The sequence below is a fragment of the Lagenorhynchus albirostris genome, chromosome 13, assembly GCF_949774975.1.
Source record: "Lagenorhynchus albirostris chromosome 13, mLagAlb1.1, whole genome shotgun sequence".
NCBI classification, from domain to species: domain Eukaryota; kingdom Metazoa; phylum Chordata; class Mammalia; order Artiodactyla; family Delphinidae; genus Lagenorhynchus; species Lagenorhynchus albirostris.
This window is the reverse complement of record NC_083107.1, coordinates 7,610,296-7,636,172: the sequence shown is the minus strand read 5'-3', so window position 1 is coordinate 7,636,172 and position 25,877 is coordinate 7,610,296. Positions and strand designations below refer to the sequence as shown.

The window sequence follows — 25,877 nt, the reverse complement described above, 5'->3', positions numbered from 1 at the left end:
TTCTTCAGTATACGCAAATCAATCAATGTGATATACCACAATAACACATTAAGGAATAAAACCATAAGATCATCTCAATAGATGCAGAAAAAGCTTTTGACAAAATTCAACACCCATTTATGATAAAAACTCTCCAGAAAATGGGCATAGAGGGAACCTACCTCAACATAATAAAGGCCATATGTGACAAATGCACAGCAAGCATCATACTCAATGGTGAAAAACTGAAAGCATTTCCACTAAGATCAGGAAAAAGACAAGGATGTCCACTCTCACTACTCTTATCCAACATAGTTTTGGAAGTCCTAGCTACAGCAATCAGAGAAGAAAAAGAAATAAAAGGAATACAAATTGGAAAAAGAAGAAGTAAAACTGTCACTGTTTGCTGATGATATGATACTATACATAGAAAATACTAGAGATGCCATCAGAAAACTACTAGAAGTAATCAATGTATTTGGTAAGGTTGCAGGATACAAAATTAATGCACAGAAATCTCTGGCATTCCTATACACCAACAACGAAAAATCAGAAAGAGAAATTAAGGAAACACTCCCATTTACCATTGCAACAAAAAGAATAAAATACCTAGGAATAAACCTGCCTAAGGAGGCGAAAGACTTGTACTCAGAAAACTGTAAAACACCAATGAAAGAAATCAAAGATAACATAAACAGATGGAGAAATATACCATGTTCTTGGATTGGAAGAATCAATACTGTGAAAATGACTATACTACCCAAAGCAATCTACAGATTCAATGCAATCCCTATCAAACTACCAATGGCATTCTTCACAGAATTAGAACAAAAAATTTTACAATTCATATGGAAACACAAAAGACCCTGAATAGCCAAAGCAATCTTGAGAAAGAAAAACAGAGTTGGAGGAATCAGGCTCCCCAACTTCAAACTATACCATAAAGCTACAGTAATCAAGACACTATGGTACTGGCACAGAAACAGAAATATAGATCAATGGTACAGGATAGAAAGCCCAGAGATAAACCCACGCACCTATGGTCACCTAATTTACGACAAAGGAGGCAAGAACATACAATGGAGAAAAGACAGCCTCTTCAATAAGTGGTGCTGGGAAAACTGGACAGCTACATGTAAAAGGATGAAATTAGAACACTCCCTAACACCATACACAAAAATAAACTCCAAATGGATTAAAGACCTAAATGTAAGACCAGACACTATAAAACTCTTAGAGGAAAACATAGGAAAAACATTCTTTGACATAAACCACAGCAAGATCTTTTTTTACCCCACCTCCTAGAGTAACAGAAATAAAAACAAAAATAGACAAATTGGACTTAATTAAACTTAAAATCTTTTGCACAGCAAAGGAAACCATAAACAAGACAAAAAGACAACCCTCAGAATGGGAGAAATATTTGCAAATGAAACAACAGACAAAGGATTAATCTCCAAAATATATAAATAGCTCATGCAGCTCAATATCAAAAAAACAAATAATCCAGTTAAAAAATGGGCAGAACAACTAAATAGACATTTCACCAAGGAAAACATACAGATGGCCAAGAGGCACATGAAAAGATGCTCAACATCTCTAATTATTAGAGAAATGCAAATCAAAACCACTATGAGGTATCTCCTCACATGGATCAGAATGGCCATTATCAACAAATCTAGAAACAATAAATGCTGGAGAGGGTGTGGAGAAAAGGGAACCCTTCTGCACTGTTGGTGGGAATGTAAACTGATACAACCACTATGGAGAACAATATGGAGGTTCCTTAAAAAACTAAAAGTAGAACTACCATATGACCCAGCAATCCCACTACTGGGCATATACCCTGAGAAAACCAGAATTCAAAAAGAGTCATGTACCACAATGTTCACTGCAGCTCTATTTACAATAGCCAGGACATGGAACCAGCCTAAGGGTCTATCAACAGATGAATGGATAAAGAAGATGTGACACATATATACAATGGAATATTACTCAGCCATAAAAAGAAATGAAAATGAGTTATTTGTAGTGAGGTGGATGGACCTAGAGTCTGTCATACAGAGTGAAGTAAGTCAGAAAGAGAAAAACAAATACCATACGCTAACGCATATATATGGAATCTAAAAAAATAAAATAAAATGGTACTGATGAACCTAGTTGCAGGGAAGGAAAAAAGAGGCAGACATAGAGAATGGACTTGAGGACATGGGGTGGGAGGGCGAAGCTGGGGCAAAGTGAGAGTAGCATCGACATATATACACTACTGAATGTACAATAGTTGGCTGGTGGGAAGCAGCAGCATAGCACAGGGAGATCGGCTTGGTGATTTGCGATGACCTAGAGGGGTGGGATAGGGAGGATGGGAGGGAGGCTCAAGAGGGAGGGGATATGGGGACATGTGTATGCATATGGCTGATTCGCTTTGCTGTGCAACAGAAACTTACACAGTATTGTGAAGCAATTATACTGCAATAAAAATCTATTTAAAAAAAAGGAAAGAAATTCTGCAATATGCTACAACATAGATAAACCTTAAGGACATTATGCTAAGTGAAATAAGTCAGCCTCCCAAAGACAAATACGTATGATTCCACTTATGTGAGTTACTTAGAGTAGTCAAAATCATCAAGACAGAAAATATAATGGTGGTTGCCAGGGACTGCAGGGAGGAGAGAATGGGGAGTTAGTGTTTAATAGGTATAGAGTTTCAGATTTATAAGATGAAAGAAGTTATGGTCATGGACGGTGGTGATGGCTGCAAAACAATGTGAAAACCACTGAACTTTAAAATGGTTAAGATGGTAAAGGTTATATGTATTTTAACACAATAAGAGAAAAAATATTTAAAGACTAGTAAGTAAGCAACAAAACCTGTGGTAAACATCCTTAAAAGATTAAAAAATAAATATAAATCATTATCGATTTTATATTTAGTTCTGCTAAGGGTAATAATTTTAAAGCTTAAAGATTACTAATCCTTTTGGTTATGGTGTATTTGTGTATGTGTATCAACATATAACCAAAATGTGTTGATATTTCAATTATACTATGCATCTTGAATACATATCCCTTCAGGACTCAGGCTCCATCTATTTTTCCAGATGCATCTCAGCCACCTGGCCATTGCAAATGACTTACTACTCACTCAAGAATTTACTTATAACTTCAGACCATTGCCTAAGTGGTTGTTCCCTCTGAATGGGATGCCTCATCACTTCCGAGTTCAGTAGTTTGCCCTTGTGAACTCCTCTCTGACACCCATAGGCCAAAAAGGAATTCCCTCTCTGAAAACTTGAGTATTCCTTACTAGTAAAATATTCACCCCAAATAATTTGTATGTCAATACCAGGAGGCCCTTGAGGGCAGGGGACTGTATCTTTTGAACATTATATTCACAGTGGCAAGCACAATGTCAGGCACGTGGTAGACACAGTCAAGTGAATTACAGTTTAAAAGAACTCAGCCAAATAGTAAATTTTGCTTAAAAGGATATCATTAAAGTTATTATTTTGCTAGATAAACCTCAGCCTCATGGTTCTTTGCTGATTGATATGTCAACGTGTTTTATACTTCTTTTGGCTAAAAGTAAATGCAAATTACACACTCAAAGGAAGAGCTTCTGTTATGGTCTTGAGTTGTTTGGAACACAGCATAAATTAATTTCTTGGACTTTAAAAATAAAATCTAAAGTTGAAAGGCATGGCTTGATGTAATATTTTATTAAAAAATAGTTCATTTTTTGAAAATGGTGGTAATTTTATAGTAATATTAAAAGAACCATTTAAAAACATAATACATACCATTTCTATTTCTTGATCTTTAGCAATCAGCTGTCGATTAAGAAGTTCTTTGCTTGAGTCAAGTTTAATGCAAAGTTCCCTTGTGGAAGACAAGTCTGCAAGGGCAGACACTTTTTCAAACTGAACTTTCTGAAGCTCCTCTTCCATCTTTACAACAGACTTATGTAAAGTAGCGATCTGGGACTTGTAAGACCGTTCTGCATTTAAGTGCTGCAAGGACAAAATTATTATATATATGTATTTTTTTAACTTGAAAAAAACCTACAGCATGGAAAACAAAGTGGGGCAAATATTTTAATGATAGTACTTTTAGATTATAAGGAACTTTAGATGATATAGGTGGCAATAGTATGCACAAAACATTCTGGGAAAGATAAATTTGGGCTTCAAATTTCTATATATAAAATCCAGGAGTAAAGTGGTCAACTGGTCGTTCTTTTTTTTTTTTTTTTAAATAAAGTTATTTATTTTTGGCTGCGTTGGGCCTTCGTTGCTGCACACGGGCTTTCTCTAGTTGCGGCGAGAGGGGGCTACTCTTCATTGCAGTGCGCGGGCTTCTCACTGCAGTGGCTTCTCTTGTTGCGGAGCACGGGCTCTAGGCACACGGGCTTCAGTAGTTGCAGCACACCGGCTCAGTAGTTGTGGCGCACGGGCTTAGTTGCTCCGCAGCATGTGGGATCTTCCAGGACCAGGGATTGAACCCGTGTCCCCTGTATTGGCAGGCAGATTCTTAACCACTATGCCACCAGAGACGTCCCTGGTCATTCTTTTCAATGTATTTAGAAAACAATTGAAAAGTCTCATCCCCAAAGTTAGTTGAGATATACACGTTTGGCCTGTAGTTCTGTCTATATTTGCCATAGTTCCAATTATTCTACAGTATAAATATTATTATTGTTAAAGACAAAACATTGTCTACTGTTTCATTCACAATACCCATTTTCTAATTCTTGAATGGCATGCTGATATGGATCATAATATCATAAAACGAGAGCTGATAACTCTCTAGCACTTACTAATACCTCTGAGGGAAAAAGACTCCGGGCAAGTATAAATCAAGAACACATCCACATTATGGAAAATAAGAGCATGTCTTTAAAACTGTAATATGAGAGTCAAGTTATATAAATGCTTTCCAATGTTCAAGATAATTCCACACACCGCCCCTTTTTTTTTCAGAAAAATGTCTTATGTAAGTGCACTGCCACCTACAGAGTATTTGCTATTATGTGAGACTAACAGAACTGAGAGACAAATAAAGAAATGTTTCTGCTTTTACAAGCGTTTTTACAAGTACAATGCACAAAAAATTGCTCCTGGAATAAGTTATTTGGCCACAATTCACTCCTACCTTTCTGCCTCCCTTCCTTCCTCACTCACTCAATTTCTCACTCATTCTTCAAACAACCTTCTATCCATCCATCCACCCACCCGCCCATCCATTCCATACTTATTGAGTATATTCTATGTTCCAGTCAATGTGCCTTGATACATATCCAATGATAAGCAAAATGGTCTCTGCTCTCATGAAGTTTCCAGACTATGGGGGAATCATGCATTAATAAAATAATCATACACATGAATATGTAAATATATATTGAGCAAATATTTCTAGAGAAAAAAGTGTAGAACACAGGAAAGTGACCTAGATTGATGGGATCGGGGAAATCAGGAAAGTCTTCTCTAAGTAAATGACACTTGAACTGAGATCTGAAGAGTGAGTAGATATACAGTGTGTTGGGGGAGGGTGGCTTTTCAAATCAGAGGATGCTAAGTGCAAAGCAAGAGCAGAGAGAAGGCTAGTATGGCTAGAGCCCAGAGACTACAGGGAAGAGTGATAGGAGGTGCAGTTGAAAAGGTACATAATTTACAAAATAGAGCCTAGTAAGCCCTGTAAAATTCAGGTCTTTATTACAATTGACAGATCTTACAGAGTAGGTTATGTGATCGGTTTTGTGTTTTGAGAAGAATGCTTTGGACGTTTCAGGTTCTAGTAAAAGAGCTGATTAAGCTAAGAGGAAAATCTGGATAAAATAGAATAAAAAATTATTTTTGCAGTTCATAGTTGAACTTGCAGGTAAGAAAGAGAAATTCTCACATGCCAAAAACAGAGAAAACAAAACCAGAGCAAGGAGCAAATGAGCAGGTCTGAAGCTAAGAGTTGGGGGTTGGAAGACCCAGTAATGGCGAATGGCTTAACACACTCAAGTAAGACTAGGAGACAAGAATTTAGGACTAATGGAGAGTTGGAATTGAGATCTCCATATAATCTGGGACCCTTGAAAGGAGGCTCCAGGAAAAAAAAATCCACTCAACCTCACAGAGAGACAACCAAAAGTTTATCTTGACCTAGTCTCTGGATAGAGAAAAAAAAATGTCTTCTGTAAGAAACTGAAAACTTTGGTCTGGCTTCACCCAATTTTGGAGTCTGACTTTACCCTGCCATACACAATTCTAAACTTTAACATAATGTTTGTTCCATGCCAATGATAACTCAGAGTCCTTTTGTAGAAGCAGATGCACCTCCCTGAAATTCACAGTGAAGCACAACAGGAAAGATGAACGTTTTCTGGCTGGGTTGTGGAGGTCTTGAGAGTTACTTTCTATCACAAAACGAGCCTCTAGTCTCCATTCCTGGCAGATTTAGGACTTAAGAGTTCCCATGAAATCCTTTCTCCCACATGTTCCGCTTGTGTTTTTACAATAACTCCTGTTTTCTTGCACTAGCTGGAGTAGATCTCTTTTCCTTACACTTGAACACGTTTTAGTATATAAATGAATTTACTCAGACATGTGAACACATATTAAATGTCTTCAAAAATGTTTTCCTTTTAGAAAAAGTGAAAAATGTATCCTTAGGAAATCCCAAATTTCAGTAACATATATTCTGCTAAGTATATTTTACCAAAGTTCTGCAGAGAACTGGATTTTTAGAATTGGGTTGAGCATGTTTTATACCAAACTCTTGGCCCTGATCACTATTGCCCTTAATATCATCTAAAGTCAACCCTCCTGGATTTGATCACAAGGTTTTAGGATCAAGGATAGCAATATTGTCATATAACAATGACAAAAACAAACAACACTGATATTGAAACAAGCATACCAATTATTTATAAGGTTCTTTGAGCAAGAGTTATTTACAGTGATTAAAGCAGATGATTTTTAATATATTCATGACAAAAAAAAGAAGCAACGATGAATGAAGAATTCTGTAAACATATGGGTAGATACAAATAAGGATTGACAAAGAATAAGAATAGTAATGATTTATTTTTAAGAATATAAAAACAAGGTGGAACTAAAATAGTACACAACAGTATCATAAAAGATTGGTGTATGTGTGTGTGTGTGAAAGAGAAAATAAGAGAGAGGGCACAAGATCTAGTAAGCAGTAGTTTTATGCTCAGTATTCAAATTTTCTCAGGACCATATATTATTGTTTAGGAGGAAGGTTGGAGATACTAACAACAGACTTCGTTAAGTATGCATATTACAATTTTAACTACCAAAAGAAGAGACTGAGAACATATAACTGCCAAACCAATCAGCAGTGGGGTAGGAAGTGTGTAAGGAAAATAAACACATAAAAGACATGTAAAAAAAGGAGGTTCTTCAGAAATGAGGGTGAAATAAATACTTTTTAAAACAAACAATACCTGAGAGAATTCAATGCCAACGTACTACAAAAAACGGGTTTTTTCCCCCCTCAGTTGAAAAGAACTTAGCTCTTACCATTTTATTTTATTTTACTTACTTTTTGTTAAATTTTTTTCTATTTGTTACTTTATTTAGAAGAAATGTTTAAAGGAACTTCTTCTAGCAAAAAGAAAATTATAGTAGATGAAAACTTGGATCTCCCCAAAGGAATGAAGAGCATGAGAAATAGTAAATATGTGGGTGAATAAAAATGTCTTTCATATTTTAATTTCTTTAAAGATAACTATTAAAAGTTAAAATAATAATGTACTATGGGGTTTACAATATATGTAGAAGAAAAATGGAGGAACAGTAGGATAAAGAATGGGAGGAGGAAGTAAAGGGGTACTAAGAAGTAATCTATTATTTGAAGGTAGACTGTGACAATTAAAAGATACATGGTCTATACTCCAGAATAATCAGCAGAAAAAAATAATGATGTACAGCTCATAAGGCCATAATAGAGATAGAATGGAATACTAAAAAAAAATACCCAAAAGAAGGCAGAAAAAGAGTGAAAAGGAAACAAAAAATAAGTGGGACAAATAGAAAACAATAACATGGTAGATTTATACACAACTATATTAATAATTCCATTAAATATAAATGGCCCAAAGACAACTAAAAGACAGATGTAAGACAGGATAAAAAAAGCAAGATCCAACCATATGCTGTCTAAAGGAATACTATTTTAAACATAAAGACATAGAAAGATTAAAAACAAAAGCATGGAAGAAGATATACCATACAAACAATAATTAAAAGAAGTCTGAAGTGGCTATATTAATACCTTACAAAGTATACTACAGAATGAGAAGCATTACAATGGATAAAGAGATGAATTCATTAAGAAGTAATATAACACAGATTCAAATACATGAAGTAACATGACAGAACTGAAATAAAAAATACACAAATATGTTTGGAGATTTCAACACTCTTCTCTCAATAATTGGTAGAACAAGTAAACAGAAACTCAGTAATGATAGGAATTGAAAAACACTATTGATGAACTTGACCCAATAGACATTTATAGAACATTTTACCCAACAACAAAATAATACACGTTATATTCATGTGTACATGGAAAACCCAGAAAGATGACCATATGCTAGCCATAATCTCAATAAATGTAAAAGACTGAAAAATCAATAACTAGAAAGGTATTTTTTAAAAATCTCCAAGTACTGAAAATTAAACAATACCACAAAATAATATAAGGGTAATCAGAAAATTATTTTGACATAAAATAAAATGAAAACATATCAACTGTGTAAGAATAAGGTTCCATTTCTGGCACGGCAGTGTGAGCAGCTCCACAGAACCAGTGAAAGTAGTGAAAACTATAAAAAAGCAACCTTAAATGGTCTTTAAATAGTCTCTGGAAATGGTCTTAAGAACATACAGTAAATGAAGAAACACTTTTAAGAAAACCAACTAAAACTGGGAGAAAACAGGAAGAGTCCGTGGCATCTGAAGTATGACCCTCTCTCCCCACACCCAGCTCAGCACGATGGAAATTCCACTCCAGGTGGGTGCAGCTAAAAACAATGCTCCCTCTCCCCTCAGTACTCAGTCCAGAACTATAGTGTATTCCCAGGAGAGGCAGGCTATCAGCATTTCTCATGCCACTCCAACAGCTACTTATTTCAGAGGCCAAGTTTCTGGCAGCAATGTCTGGGAGGCATTCTGACCAGCCTCTCCACATGGGATGGAGGTTCTATCTTGTTTGTGGCATACTGAGAACACTGTGGCTCTGGTTCTCCTTGACACAGGTTATTCATAAGGAAGAGGTTCCATACCTGGAGAGGCATGCTGAGAAGGCCAGAGGCTACAGCCATATACCCACCATCCCCTCCAAGTGCCCAGATCCTAAAGTGGGCACGTCACTGCAAGAGAACTGCACCACTGTGCCCGTACCAGCTTTAGAGCCAGGGCTCAGAGATTTTGCCCAGGGAGAGAGAGAGGCCTTAAAGCAGGAAGCTCCTAAATTCTTCCAAAGGAACTTTACTTCATTTACAACTGACTATAGGAAAATTCAAGTCTAAGGCACTCTCAAGAACAATGGAAGGTACAGCGAAAATACTTCAAGGCTATGTTGAAAAGAAATTTTAAAAAGAATGGTAAACTCTTAAGAGATACAAGCTCCACCATAGGTCAGCTAGTTTACCAGCGAAAATTAGGGGAAGAGACTGCTAAGAAGAATGTTCTCGGGTTCAGAAAAAACTCAAACATTGACCTCAAAAGCTATCCCTGTAAAACAACCCAAATTTAATTGAATCAGTCTATGAAGCAATTTGTGCTTGAGGGCACTGTTGAAAACAATAAAGCAAATAGCCAGAAACTAGTTGGGCTTAACAGCTGAGTGTAGTAAAGGAAGAGAGTCAAAAAAGGCCCTGCCAAAACCACTGTCATTGCAGGGTAACTGTGGACGCATTCAAGGCTGCACCTCTGAGGAGAAACATCAGAGGCTTCACACTTCAAGGGGAAAGGGGAGAAAGAGATTTCACTAAATAATCCAGCCAGTCTCTAATCATATAAACAAGCAGCCTTCCAGTTTCTGTTCCAACATGTAAACAGCTTAGAGATCATCACTCCCATGCTCACAATACAAAAAAAGCAGAAAATATGACAATAAACAACTCCTCTTTGATCTATCAGAGAATTGAAGACATAAAATGAATCACTGCACCCAAAATATAGAGAAAGGTAAATACAGAGAATTGCAGCTTACCAGGAGGAGAAACTGCCGTTGGAGCTAGCAACCGGTAGCGACTCTTAAAGGGTAATTGACCACCTGCTAGAGACTGAGCATGAACTAGCTTGAGAGATACATCCTCCTGGGCTCCCAGCCTGAGGAGAACCCCACATTTTTATTAGTTTTACCTCCTGGAGCCCACTGGGTTTTCAGGATTAATATCCGAGAAAAATCCCCTCATGCTTCTAGCAGGGTGAGGGGAAAAGTAACCATTTTGAATAATCCCACAGGATTCTGTACTTCTTGACAAAGGTCTGCCCTCAAAGGAGATGATTTTGTGACAGCATAACCAACATGGTTGTACCAGAGCCTAACCAATGTGGAGGGATGGTAGTACCTGAAGCAGAGTCTCTCAAGCCTTTCTACCTCATCTAAGGGAGAAAAACCTGAGAAACACTTGTGAAGGTCGCATCCCAGGGGCACATGCCCACTAAAAGACTAAGACCTAATCGTAGGATAATAGAACACGTCTCCTCCACCTACACTTCACTACCACATCAACAGGGCTCCTGTATAATAACAGGAGGTCACAGTTGAAAGAACTACAAGGTTCAGACTCTATTTAAGGAGTCTCTTAAGTGAACCCAAAGACAATAGAGGAGACAAAGAAGGAAACCAGAAGGAATTTTAGCCTCTCTGACATGCACGGCTACAGTAAACAGTAATCATAGCCTAACTCATAGACAGATAAACACAAAACTTCACAGTAAAGGCCTATTTACCTCAGTAACTTTTACCAAATGCTGCTTGTTGCAGCATTTTATTATAGAAAAAGTGAAGACAGTTAAATGTCCTTTAGTATGGGAATGAATTTTAAAAATAAAATATTTTATTCAATGACTATAGAAGCAACTGTTTAGATGTACACTCTATGTATTAAAATACATTTCAAAATTATAATATTGAGCAAAAAAGGCAAATTGCAAATAGATACCTACAGTGTATTATCACTTAAAAAAACTTAAAGCACACAAAACACAAAATACATCATTTGTGGGTGACAGATATGTAGAAAAAGTACAAACATATGATAAAGAGTTATACAACTGACATGAAAGTTCTACATACCAACCATTAGGGAGGGAGGAGAAGAAAGGATGAGGAGTTGTATCTGCAATGTTTTGTTTTTTTAAATAAAGAGAGACTTTATTTAAATAATAAATATATTCTTCATAAATATGGCAAAATGTTAGCATCCTTCAACTTTGGAGATGGGCATATGTGGGTCTTTTATATTACTTTTGGGGAGGGCACTGTTTTTGTATGCTTGATATAGTTTCTAATTTTCAAAAATGCTAAAGATTATTCTAGTTGTAGAGTAGGTAAGAGATTAGAGAACCAGAGCGGAGAACAGTTAACAGACTACAATTCACAGTATATTTAAATAACTTAAGTGTTTGTTTATACACTTAATTTACGGAAAGCCAAACAAAACTCTTTTAAATATGATACAGGATGTACTACAAGCATATTTTACCAAACTTACCTGCTCAACCTCTCTGTTGAGGGCATCTACCTTTTCTTTTAATCTGTTACCCTCTGCCTCAGCAGTGATAAGTTCTAATTTGAGGGTACTGTTATCTGCCTCTGCTTGACGGCACTTATTTTCCCAGTTTTCAGCATCTTCACTGGCTTTTCGGAGTTGGTCCATCATTTGCCGGTTCTCAGATTCCTAAAAAGCAAATCTTAGGTATTACTTTAGGAGAGTAAAATGTTAAACATGTGATGCAAATTAAACATTATTTGCCAGGCCACTGGGAATTTACTTGCCACGATGACCAACTGTACCACAATCTCAAGGACTCCTATCTCTACTCTCAGTTTAGAAAATTGGTCATCCTGTAATTAACAGAAGGGAATGGAAGCAGGATCTGCCCTGGCTCCTGAGTCACACTCACTCATCTAGTAAAGTTTTCACTCTTATCTTCAAGACCTCTATGAATATGTTCTTCTATTTGCTTCTGTTCAAACAAAATCCTCATTGCCTCCCTATAGCTGCTTGCTGACTACTTGCTGGTCTGGTTTCTGAGCTTCTGCCTCGACCTCACCTTTTGTATCTGTGTAATTCCCTTGTTCCTGACTGCTCTTCTGGGTTGTACTACGGCGATAGAGCTTCTGCCTGCTTGCGTCTTTTAAGCGTCAGCTTCTGATAATTCTCTTGGTTTGGCATGCTTCCTATCTGGTTCCTGCCTTTCATTCATAACCCCAGCCTTAATTTCCTCGATCATGGACTGTTCTATAATTCACTTTTGCTCACTGTTCTAATAACTTGCCTGAAGTTGCTCAGAAGTAAAATATGGAACCTATGCCAATAGACACTACTCACAAATATACATTCATGTATATACTGGGCATACAGTATAGGACCACTGTTAGAACCTATCATGATAAAGTTCTATCATGATGGACTGACTAAAGTAGGATCTCATTTCTAAAGGAAAACAATCAGCTCCTCAAATAATATATTATACGGAGTAATAATTATGAAGCTACTTTTAAAAATATAATTTTAGTAGTATGGTTTGGCCAACTCATTCTAAAAAATCATTTATAATTCTGGTAATTCATTAAAAAGGCACTAGATCTCTTTGCCTCCTACCTGTTAATAAACAGTTCAGAAACACTGGAATAAGCAACATCTAATTGTATAAGGCAAATTACAATAAACAACACCGCATTGTATAAAGCTTTCAAATCAGATTTTTCTCATAAATATGATTAATCATGAGACTGGTTGAAATTCAGTTAATATTGCCACCTTGTGGTCTGGTTGTACCTTGACCAATATGAAGGATCTTTGCCAAGTCTGTTATTAACAAGTTAACATACTAAACTACTGTATTGGCTTTTAAGATTCATATTCCAAATGTGCCGGTAGGAATCTGATGTGTGTTTTCTATTATTGTACTAAAAATAACAGTTTTGTAAAGAGTATGTACTTGGGAGTTACATGATATAATATACATAAACTGAATTTTACCCACATTAATTTTTACCCTCTTTAACTTTCTGTAGCACTTATTGTGTGTGTCATTCTCTTAAAAGAGCCTTATAGCTTTATGTAGTTAGCTGTGGATGTACCATCTCCCCAATAACCCCTCAGATTCCTCAAAGATAGGAACCATTTTTATGTTGAATTCAGTTTTCTAAGGTAGAAATCATTTTTATATTAAATTTGGCTTTGTGACTAGGTAATATATGGGTCCAAGTTTAAGCAGCGAAAAAGCCTGCATTAAAACGTCTCTCTGCCCTCTAACCACTTAGTGCCCTCCCTCCCAGCGGCCGGCAACCAGTTTACCCGTTTTTGTACCTGCCCAAAGCAGCCAGAGCAGTGTGGGGTGCAAGATGGGCAACATTATAAAGAAAGTGCAACTGATCTTTGGTATTCTCCAGTTCTCTCTTTGCAGATCTCTTTCCCTCTTTCTGGTGCTTCCCCACCAGTTCCCTCTGGTTGACCACTGGGCTCTTTACACCCTCCCCTCTCCTAACTGCTCTTCCCCCTCTTTTGTTACCCTTGTGATTTATTCTTTTTCCAACATTTCCTGAACAATCTTTCTAAAAGGCAATTCTTCAAATAACTTCTGTGTATGTTGTAATGAGAGCTTCCTAAAAACACAGTTCAGACATATCCTTCTTACCTCTTTATTACCACCCACTTTCACATTCCACTCTAGCTACAGGACCTACTTTTCCCCCCTCTACTTGTTGTCCCCACTGCCGGGGATGCCATTCTGTTTCCTCGCAGTTTTTCAACTCTGTCACCTCAGCGCCCAGCATACTGCACACTGAATGGATGGGTGATGAATAAAGTACTCGACAATCCTTAATGGACCTCCCTACCAAAATGGACCCGTGATCCTTTCTCTCAGGCGGGTGCCTGGATCCATCCAGCTATGTTGTGAAACAGAGTCTCAAAAAAGAACTCACATGAGGATGCTAAAAGCTGAGAGGAGTTTGATGTGTGATGTCTGAAAATACAATTCCAGAATCTAAAAGCCCCAATCCCTAATGGTGGAATTTCAGGTAATGCGATGGGCTAGGGAGAAAAAGTGTCTAACACCGACTGAAAGCTTACTACGCTAAATGTTGTTCAGATAGTCTTTTATTTATATTCTGCCCTATTCTAGAATAGACTTAGATGGCTCACTGTGCTAGGCGTATCTTACTCACTTGGGTGTTCTTCCCAATTACGGACAGGACACTGAGACTGAGGGAGGTTGAGTGGCCTACAGAAGTCCATGGCATTAGTGAGAGGAAGAGTCAGACCTACCTGACTCCAAAGCTTCTGTCCATTTATGACATTACATTGCTAGCACCTTCAACTCAAGAAGGGTAGGAAATCACCTGATTTGGCAACATGAGGCTGCTGCCTTACTGTCTGAAAACAAGGGTTGCAATTCAGGAGTCCTTAGAATCTCTCACCTCTCAAAGTCCTGAACGGTCTTATGTACACCATAAATAAATGCTCAAGATATGTTTATGGACTGAAATTAAATGATATGTTAAATACGATGAGGAAAACTGTTTGGGGGAGGAATTCCTATTAGTGGTTTGATTGTTACGTAAGTAGGTAACACCACACCTATTACAGGAGTCAATCCAACACTATTTTATATAATAGTTTATCAGATGGACATACCTAACATCCTTGGTCTAGCTGTCTCTTTATTCCAGGGTTGTCACACATGTGCCCAAATTTATCGGGAATCATCTGATATCAGACATACCAGTCGACATGTGTCTAGTCGACTGGTTACTAACAGAGAAATGGAGAAGAGAGCCATCTACCCTCTGGTCCTGGGAAACAGGTGGCTCCACAACAGAGAGATCAATTCTGATCTGCTACCCAACCAGGTGGAGCCTCTTTTGTCAAAGGTTTGTAACTGTAAACTACCATTTCCAAATATAAGTGAGCCCAACTTGATTCTGGCCCCTTGTTCTTCATCCAGTTAGGAGGATTCTGCTTATCTAAAATGGCTAAGTGGCAAATAAAAGGGGTGTATCCTTGAGTTACCCTTCTGGACATTGGTGACATTCTAAATATATAGTTAACACATAACTGTCAACATTAAAATAGGTTATGCCTTAAAGAAATGCACTTGATTCAGCTGTCCCTATGAGTGCAATCAATCAACAGCTTTAGTGAAAACTCAAGTGTCTCGAGCCAAGGTGGAAATATATATATACGTACTTCGGACTGTAATATATTCTTCAGTTTATTAACCTCCAAATTAGTGTCTTGAACCTTCTGTTTAATGTCATTAAGCTCATTATGAGTATCATTCAGTTTTTTAGACAGTGCCTATAAGAAAAAGACAGTTAGATCTGACTACAAAAAATTAAAAATTGCTCTGTGTCAAAACTACCATAAATTTTTAAATATTTACAGTAAATATGATAAATAAAAATCAATATGCCTAATATATAAAGCTCATATAAAGACAGTGAGAAAAACACAAGAGTCCAAACAGTAAATGGGCAAAGAACCCAAACACAATTCACAAAAAGGAAGCATAAGTGGATAATACTTGAAAAAAGTTAAAATTTACTAGTAATCAAAGATATGGTAAGGAATGGGCGTTTCCATGTATTATTAGAGTAAATGTAAATTTGAGAAAAGCAAATCTGTGATCTGCTACCTGGTGATGACATGAGACATTTTTAAAAGCTCATAAAAACAAGAAAGACAAAAATATGTTACTTTTTGTTAAAGGTGGGAGATGGATACTTGGGTATTCACGATACCCATGTCCACTTAGAAGGTTTTTTAATTTAAAAAAGAAACCTCATAAGCGTTTGATTCAATTTGAAACTCAATCTATAAAATTTAATGAAAAAGAATGTTTATTAAGGCATTATTTGCTATGTGACAATATTTATTCACATTAGGTGAATGATGCAGTACATAATAGTATCTACATAGTGGTAAAACCACACAGAATACTATGAATTCATGAGAAATGTTTGGAATAATTTTTAATAACAGAGAAAAATGTTAATGTATATTTGAAAAAAATCAGGATAAAACACTAAAAACAACTCAATTTGTTTAAAATCGTGGTATTGAGGAAGAAATTTTTTTTAAGGTTTCTGCTTTCCAAATCTTTTATGATATGGGTTTTTTCTTTTTTTTAACATCTTTATTGGAGTACAATTGCTTTACAATGTTGTGTTAGTTTCTGCTGTATAACAAAGTGAATCAGCTATACATATACTTATATCCCCATATCCCTTCCCTTTTGCATCTCCCTCCCAACCTCCCTATCCCACCCTTCTAGGTGGTCACAAAGCACCGAGCTGATCTCCCTGTGCTATGCGGCTGCTTCCCACTAGCTATCTATTTTACATTTGGTAGTGTATATATGTCAATGCTATTCTCTCACTTAGCCCCAGCTTACCCTTCCCCCTCCCTGTGTCCTCAAGTCCACTCTCTACGTCTGCGTCTTTATTCCTGTCCTGCCCCTAGGTTCATCGGAACCATTTTTTTTTTAGATTCCATATATATGTGTTAGCACACGGTATTTGTTTTTCTCTTTCTGACTTACTTCATTCTGTATGACAGACTCTAGGTCCATCCACCTCACTACAAATAACTCAATTTTGTTTCTTTTTATGGCTGGGTAATATTCCATTGTATATATGTGCCACATCTTCTTTATCCATTCATCTGTCGATGGACACTTAGGTTGCTTCCATCTCCTGGCTATTGTAAATAGAGCTGCAGTGAACATTGTGGTACATGACTCTTCTTGAATTATGTTTTTTTCAGGGTATATGCTCAGTAGTGGGATTGCTGGGTCATATGGGAGTTCTATTTTTAGTTTTTTAAGGAACGTCCATGCTGTTCTCCATAGTGGCTGTATCAATTTGCATTCCCACCAACAGTGCAAGAGGGTTCCCTTTTCTCCACACTCTCTCCAGCATTTATTGTTTGTAGATTTTTTGATGATGGCCATTCTGACCAGTGTGAGGTGATACCTCATTGTAGTTCTGATTTGCATTTCTCTAATGATTAGTGATGTTGAGCATCCTTTCATGTGTTTGTTGGCAATATGATATGAGTTTTTAAACAACCTGCAGTCCACAGAGGGATCCATCTTCTACTCTTGGGCCCTCTGACCCAAACAAAGGAAAAAACTATTCTTGAACATTTGTATATTGTTATGATACTAATTTTCTTCTTCTGATTATAAAAGATGTTTATGAAGGTGTAACAAACAACTATGATGTTACAGTAAGCTAATAACAGTTAAAAAATATTTATCTAGTGATTATGCGAGACACTCTACATTCTTGCCAGGCATATTCTCATCTACTCTCCATTTTTACAGTTGATAAACTGAGAGAAGTTAAATGATAGGATCACACAGCCAGGCAGGGGACTTGAACTCATGTGGGTCTTAAACACTCCACTCTATTGTCTTCTCATGTAGAACAAAACATGATATAAAGTGCTATGTGGTTTTATCCCAGCTACATTAAAAAGTTCATGTAAAAGATAGTATAAAAATTTTTTAAGTACATTGAAAATCAGTAAAAAATACATTAACAGTGGGTAACTCTGGGTGGTAAATATGAGAGTTTTTAATCTAATTTTCATAAATATAAGTTATATTTACCTTTAGCCTATTTGCTCTAGCTATAAATAGAGCACACAAAGTAGATCCTATAAATTCACATCTCTTGTTTTTATTGCTATTAACTTTTAAAAAATAAACTTTCTTTTAAAATAGTTTTAGACTTATAGAAGAGTTATTAAAATAGTATAGAGAGTGCCCATATACCCTACACTTAGCTTCCTCTATTATTAACATCTTATATTAGTATGGTAAATTTGTCACAATTCATGAACCAATATTGATACATTATTGACTAAAGTCCATATTTTATTCAGATTTCTTCCATGTTTACATAATGTCCTTTTTCTGTTCCAGGATCCCATTATTCATTAATTTTTGAACAAAGTACTTTAACACCTCAGGCAACTTTTTAATAATTAATCAAGTTTTGCATCTTTATATCTGATTATGTAAATTAAAATATTTAACAGTTAAAAAAATACAGACTTTTATGATGCAAACTGAACACATTGAGAGTGATAGCAAAGCAAGGGAAATTATTTGGACCAAAAATTTTAAAGGGGGAAGAAAGTTTCCAAGTAGAATTTTTTTTTCTTTTTTCTTTTTTTTTTTTGTGGTACGCGGGCCTTTCACCGTTGTGGCCTCTCCCCTTGCGGAGCACAGGCTCTGGCCGCGCAGGCTCAGCGGCCATGGCTCACGGGCCCAGCCGCTCAGCGGCACGTGGGATCTTCCCGGACCAGGGCACGATCCTGTGTCCCCTGCATTGGCAGGCGGACTCTCAACCACTGCGCCACCAGGGAAGCCCCAAGTAGAATTTTTTAATGTTAAAATTAAAAGTGATATTGGTAATGAGAGCTCTGGATAAAGCTGAACTGTACTGGCTTAGAGAGCAAGTAATTAAAAGAGAAATTTTCCTAAAAAGAATCACAGTGCTAAAGAGGACCAAATGATGTATCATGGTCTGTATACTCATATTCAAACGGAGTAACAGTCCATCAAATAAATCTATGCTTTTCTTAAAAATTTCGGAAGGTTATCTTCATTTGTTGGTTTATTCAAATATTTATCCTTCACTAAGGAAGTACTTCCTAAGGTTTAATGCAAATCTATTATATCCCCGTTCCCTCTTTTCTCTGATATTTAAACTATATGTCTGAAAATTTCATTTAGAAATTATGTGGCATATTCTGTGTAATAAAGGTAAAAAATGGCTAGTTCCAAAGCCTGAGCTTTTCTACAAAATGAAATGAGGGTTATGTCTCAGAAGAAATACCTATTTTTCTCAGAGAAAAAGATTGTAGGAACAAGTATACCTGGTTTTCTTGTTTAGCTTTAGAAAACTGTTCTTGGAGACTGTCATTCTCATGAGCCAAGATATCCCTTTCCTTGGCAATTTGAGACAGCTCATCATTTGTTTCATCCAATTGCCGACGCATTCTGGAAATGTCTTGTTCACACATAATTAGGGCTTCAGTAGACTGTCTATTCCACAAATCAAATAGTACATAAGAAGAGACATTTTACCAGAAAAGAATAACAAATTTTCACAAGACAGAAGATAGACAGTTAGCATGAAAACATTTGAAGAAGTTTTAAATACATTTAAATGTGTAGGAAGAAACACTGCAGAGATAGTGCACTGCAGTTCCTCTGTGTTGCCAACATTTCACTATAAACAAGGATGCCAAATATACACAGTAGTCAATGATTTGTTAAGCATTTCAAAACTTCTGACATTCAAGTATAAGAAAGACTTCATCCTACCTCTAGCTGCTATGGCTTAGTCTCCTCTGCAGGCTCCTCTTCTCCTGCCCTCTTAAAAATGAATGGTTCTCAGAGCTTAACCCTTAGCCTCCTGATTCTTCTCACGCTACCCCTTCGCTCAGACAATTCCTATTCATATCCGTGGCTCCCAACCCTGTCTACACCCAGATGACTCTGAAATGATCACCCCAGCCTCAGCCTCTCCCTCACACTCTAGACCCTTATATTTAACTGCTAACTAGACATACTTATAAGGACATCTCAAAAGCTCTTCAAAGAAAAATCTTTTCTCACGTAAGTTCATCATGTCCAGTATTCATCCCCAGACAGAAACCTGGCATTTTCCTAGATTTTCTCCTTTACAAACACCACACTCCTGTCCTCCAAACTCCCAACCCCAATTTATCATCACCTCTGCAGCCTAGCTCATCTTTCCGGCATAAAAATCTCAAAATTCTTTAATGATTTCTCATTGCCCACAGACTCATTTGTCTGTAACACAGGCCTCTGCCTGCCTACCTAGCCTCTTCTCCTTCATTTCTCCCCTTACACTTTGGGTTCCAACACACTCACTTACTTGTCATTCAAGAGGCTCTTGAACATGATCTGTGGTTCTTTGTGGCTTTGTTATTCTTTCTACCTTGAATGCCTTCTCTTTGCTTTCCTTGGCAAACAGAGTATCCTCCCTTTACTTCCCTAAACAGACTTAGGCCTCCTTTCAACATTAGAGAGTTATCATCTTACATATAACATTAAGCTCCTTGTTTCTTACTATCTTTGTACAATACCTAACATAGTACTTTGCCCCCAGTAAGTGCTCACATTTTTGTTGAATAAGTGACTTACCTTGATGCCTGTTCCATCTCAGCAATGATATTCTTCATGCCTGAAATGGTCTTTTCCTTGAAAAGTAATATAAGTATTAAATAAAAAATTATCTTAAACTGTTATTTCTGTTAAAACTGAATAAACTAAAAGAATTTCCCCTCCCTTTTGGATTTCCATTTGGTTTTAAACATTTATATTCTATTTTTCTTTGCTACACTTTAAAACTAAAGCCTAATATATCAGTGTGAGTATACGTACTGGATAAAAACAATAGATTATGCTCATTTAAGCAAAGACTATACTTAAGTATATTGATATGATATCATTATATCAAATACTGTTAAAAGATGTTTTGTGCAGTTATCCAGCAACACAAGAACCCCTTAAGCACCCTGTTTTTGGAAGAAAACCAATGGTTGGCATTGTAGTGTTCTATACTGGGAATAGGACTGATTTACTTCCTCACTTCTTCATGCTATAAAACCCAGGAAAGTGAATCATGTAAAACTGAATTTAGTTATTAAGAATAATAACTTTGACCAAGTATAATATATATATGTCATCAACATCATCTTCAAAAAGCTGTTCCAATGGAATTACTTATAAAAGTATATGATTAATTTTAGGTGTGAGTTAACAAGGAGGTAAGCATTAGGCCTAGAGCAAAGGTATAAAAAAATAAATTGCTATTCTTCCTTTTCAAGGGTATGGTGAGGAAGTAGAATTAATGGAGTCAATCAAGACTGAAATGAGGGGGAATATCTTAAGGCCATCAATACCATTCCCACACCTCCTCCTTTAAAAACTCGCCGATCCTGAACTAGTTACAGATACTTTACATAGGTTCTTAGCACTAACATTAGTCCTAAAAAAGGAAAATTATTCTTTCACTAAATACCTAGATTTCACTTTGCCCTTTAAATTTTCAAATCCTTAGTTACCAAGTAGCAAGATGAAAAACTAAATCTGTATTTCCCAACTGGTGCTGTTTTTTTCATCAGAGAGACGTGTGTGTGTGTGTGTGTGTGTGTGTGTGTGTGTGTGTGTGTGTGTGTGTGTGTGTGTGTGTGTGTGTGTGTGTACGTGATCTTCCTTTATTCACATGCTCCTCTCTAGGGTATTTTTATCTCTCGTTTCCCATTCTGCTTTCTGGTAGAATGGTACAGATTCCACATCTGGCAGTAATAGGTATTGAAGTATGGTTAAAATATCCATTAGCAAAACTGTTAAACCCCTTTAAGAAGCACAAGCCAATGGAAGAAAAACTCAAAGAGACAATACCACTTAAAATGGAATATTTACACATGCTTTCGAAATATAACTTAATACACTTCTAAATAAATTCTGAAAAGCTCATTGAACTTCTAGTGTTTCTGACAGAAGTTCCTTGGTTAAAATTTAAACATGGCTTATAAGCCTAAAAAGGACTTTCCTTTATCAATAGAAATTCATCTTGAAAGACTCTCTAAGAACACTGTAAAGTATCCAGGGCAACAAAATTACTGCATAGAATCCAATAATATATCCTCTTAGCCTATTTTTCTCTTAATATGACCCAAATAGTACTGTTTCTTAAACTGTTGAAATTTATGCCATCATTATCAATTTGATATTCCTGTACAATCTCAATACGTCTGTCCAACCAGTGACATAGATTCAAGTTAATTGTTAAAAATTCAACCTGGACAGGATGGTCATAAATCTACTCAGAAAAAAGAAACAAACTAAAATTTTACACAAATAATTCTGGCTTTTATGATTCAAAAATCGGTGAACTGGCTATTGAATTTTCTAACTTTAATTGGTAGCAGGTAGTAGAACATCTTTTAAAACTATGATTACCAGTAAAAATTCACCTTATTCACTATAATATAGACTTTTCCTTGGTAATTTATTTCTGTGATCTCCAGATTAAACTATAAAACTACTGCTTTTCACTGAAAGGCATTATAAATTCAGCTCTGAAATATCACTCTAGAGAACATTTCCTCTTTTGAATGTCTAACACTGCTTTAAAAAGTTATTTTCCTTTCATAGGATGGATGCGTTTACATTCATAATCCTATACAAAACTCTTAATTTTGAAATAGACTTGCAACTCAATATTCTTTGTGAAGGAAAAGATAATATTGGTACAGTTAGTAGAATGGAAGAAATGTGAAATACAAGATATAACAGAAGGAACAGATATTCAGAAAGAATTGAGTAATTTGTTTCTAAAGAAAATCATGTTTAACTATTCAAAAAGTGGTTTGAATATAATGAGAAACAAAATCCCACCCCCCAAAATACCATAAAATTTCAAAAATATTAAAAGGTATTAACTATAATGAGTCAGACTTTTCAACAAGTTAAAAGCCAAAATTTACTACCTCATGTATTTTGATAACTTCAATTGTGCTCATGATTCCCAAATCTATTAACTTCAATTTTCTCTCCAAACCTTAAAATCCAAGAGCCTATGAATATTTCACTACATGTCCCAAAGGCATGTCAATAATCTTCCTCTCTAAGCTTGTTCTGTGTCCTGTGTTTCCTACTTCACACATAGGAACTATTCATTTGGTTCTGAAGTCAGAAAGCGCATCTTGTCAGTCTTACTTCCTAGAGTTGTCTATTTCTCTCATGGATACTGCCACTCTCCTAATACAGTTCTTATCATTTTACTCCTAACTAGTGTCCTTGTCACTACTCTCATTTCCCTACAATCCACCTTTTATGTAGATTAACAAGGGCTAGGATAATGTTTTAATGATCTAATTGTAACATTTCATTTTCATTATTTCAATGTTCCTCTGTGTCCATGATGATGGAAACTAAACTCAATATCATGTGTAGTTCTGATTTGTTGCTTATCTATCCCACCTCATCTTTTACCACCGCCCCCCCCTTCATCTCCCCATACTCCCCTTTGCACTCTATTCTCTGGACATATTAAACTATCAAGAAATCTCATGAAATTCTCTTATGAGAGCCACTGGGCTTTCATATAATCTGCTCTACTTGTTTGGATCACCCTTTCTCTAAAAAGTGCTCTGCCTGTCTGGATCACTCTTTCTCTCACTGTCCCCTTTCTCTAAATCTTTTCTTGGCTAATTCCTAGTCATCTTTCAGGGCAGTGTAGGCACCATCACCGTGTGGAAGGCTTCCTAGATCTTCTCCCTCCCCTAATCCAACCCCCAGGCTGAATCAGGTATGTTTCTGACAAACTTCACTCATACATTGTGCATACGTCATTATGGTACTTAGCACATTCTATCATAACAGCCTCTTTCTTTATCTTTCTCTGAATTATACCATAGGCCTTTGGAAGGTATGCCCACTCAACCTCAGTTTCTAACAAAATGCCTGGTACATGTCAATAAATGTTTGTTGAATGGATGGATGGCTGGATAAATGAATGAATTAGTTCCCTTAGAGAGGGGAAAGACCTTATGCCAGAGATGCTGCCTTTGCTTAAAACATTTGTGGAAAACAGTTTAGGAATTGCCTTCAGAATCAGCTTATGAGCTAGAAAAGGGGGTCAATATATCCCTGCCTTTTTGAGAACACCTTTTTGTTGTTGTTGTTGTTGTTGTTTGAACAACAGAAATGTGGGATGAAGCTTATCATCTAACTTTATTCACCAGTTCCATGTGATCCACTCTCAAGGCTAAGGATGATGTAACAACGTGCCCCAGTTCTGAATACAATTACAAAGGTGGTTTTAATGAAATACACATATTGCCTCCCAAGGTGGCTACCTGAAAACGTAAGTTCTGCTGTGCTTTTAAAAAGAAATCAGTCTCACTGCTTTTTTTTTATTATGCTTTACATTTTGATATTTGAATTAGTTATTGTTAGTGAATGTTGATCATAAAGTGATGAAAGAAAAATCTATTTCAAAATATTAGCTAGTGAATTTGAACACATATTTCCTAAGACTATCTTGAAATATTTCGAAATCAGATTTTAAAGTTTTAGCTCTCTAGGAAAAAATTGAGAAAATCCTATTATTTTATTCAGATTCAAGTTCAAACATTTCTTTTAAACCACGGTTGTCAGAACATACTTTCATTGCCAAACTCTCTCCAAGGGATGCAATATTCTCAGATTTTTTATCCAAACATGCTTGCAGGCATTCCTTTTCTTTAGCCAGATCATTGAGGGTTGCACCGAGAATGCTGATTTCTTCTCGCTGGGCAATACTTTGTCTTGTAAAATTATCTAAATGTGTAATCATAAAGGCATTGTTTTAATCAAGATAAATTTTTTTCCAGTTCAAGCAGAGTGAAATACTTTTCAAAGAAAATTATCCTGTATTATATTCAATGACTAAATATAAAGTACTGTATCCCAAATAAATAATGGCTTTTGTTGTTAGTGATTAAAAATGAAGGTTAATCATGAAATTCTAAATGATATAAATGTAAAAGCTCAATTAATACATTTGAATTAGAACAGCAAAGGATATATGTGGAATCTAGAAAAATGGTACAGTTTGCAAGGAAGAAATAGAGACACAGATGTAAAGAACAAACATATGGACACCAACGAGGGAAAGAGGTGTGGGGGGAGGTGGTGGGATGAATTGGGAGATTGGGATTGACATATATACACTAATATGTATAAAATAGATAACTAATAAGAATCTGCTGTATAAAAAAATAAATTAAATAAATTCAAAAAAAATAACGGAAAAGAATATGATAAAGAATGTATATATAGAAATATATGTATAACTGAATCACTTTGCTGTACAGCAGAAATTAACACAACATTGGAAATCAACTATACTTCAATAAAGTATATTTTTTAAAAAAAGAACAGCAAAGGAAAGTTCTTTATAACAAGTTCTCATAGTAGGATGTGTGGTGGGGTAGGGAGGTGTGTGGATGAAGCACGTGGACTAGCAATTTTCCCCCCTCTAATTTCACCTCCTTCTAGCTTAGAATCACTGTTGGATGTAAGCTGGTAACTAACAGATCTTAATAAAATATCCAGTTAAGTCATCTTCAGAGTCAAATATCTTCTAGTATTTTGGTTTTTCTAAAGTAGTGTTATAAAAATTCCTAGAAAAAAAATCATCCCAGGAAGTCTGATTTGATTTGTAAGAACGCTGGCAAGCCAATGTCACTGTTGAAGGACTGAAAGATGGTGTGGAATAGTGGTTTCTAAATTGTGGTTTCTCAACCAGCACCATTGGCAGCACCTGGGAACTTGTGAGAAATACAAATTCTTAGGTCCCATCCTAGTCCTACTGAATTAGAAATTCTGAGTGGGCAGACCAATTTATGTTTTAACAAGCACCCCTCCCAAGTGATTCTAATGCACAATAAAGTTTGAGAACCACTTGAGGAAATTGGTAAGGATACAAAAGCCCTGGCCGTATCCTACTTCGAGAAGCCCAGCTCAATGAGGTTAGCTCTCCAGGTAAAGACTGAAGTTTGAGAACCACTGGTCTAGAGCTCTACCAAGGAAGCTGTG

At 36.3% G+C, this 25,877-nt stretch overlaps 1 protein-coding gene across 3 annotated transcripts in view; it reads right to left on the bottom strand.

The window, feature by feature from the left end:
• Window positions 1–25,877, bottom strand: part of TSGA10 (testis specific 10) — a 105,326-nt gene that overhangs the window by 16,046 nt on the left and 63,403 nt on the right. For all 3 annotated transcript variants that reach the window (XM_060168585.1, XM_060168586.1, XM_060168587.1), the window contains 6 exons: window positions 24,463–24,617; window positions 20,430–20,485; window positions 19,133–19,301; window positions 15,431–15,541; window positions 11,726–11,911; window positions 3,783–3,992 (listed from right to left, as the gene is read on the bottom strand). In XM_060168585.1, coding sequence (XP_060024568.1) covers window positions 3,783–3,992; window positions 11,726–11,911; window positions 15,431–15,541; window positions 19,133–19,301; window positions 20,430–20,485; window positions 24,463–24,617 — 887 coding nt within the window. The remainder of the gene's footprint in view (window positions 1–3,782; window positions 3,993–11,725; window positions 11,912–15,430; window positions 15,542–19,132; window positions 19,302–20,429; window positions 20,486–24,462; window positions 24,618–25,877) is intronic.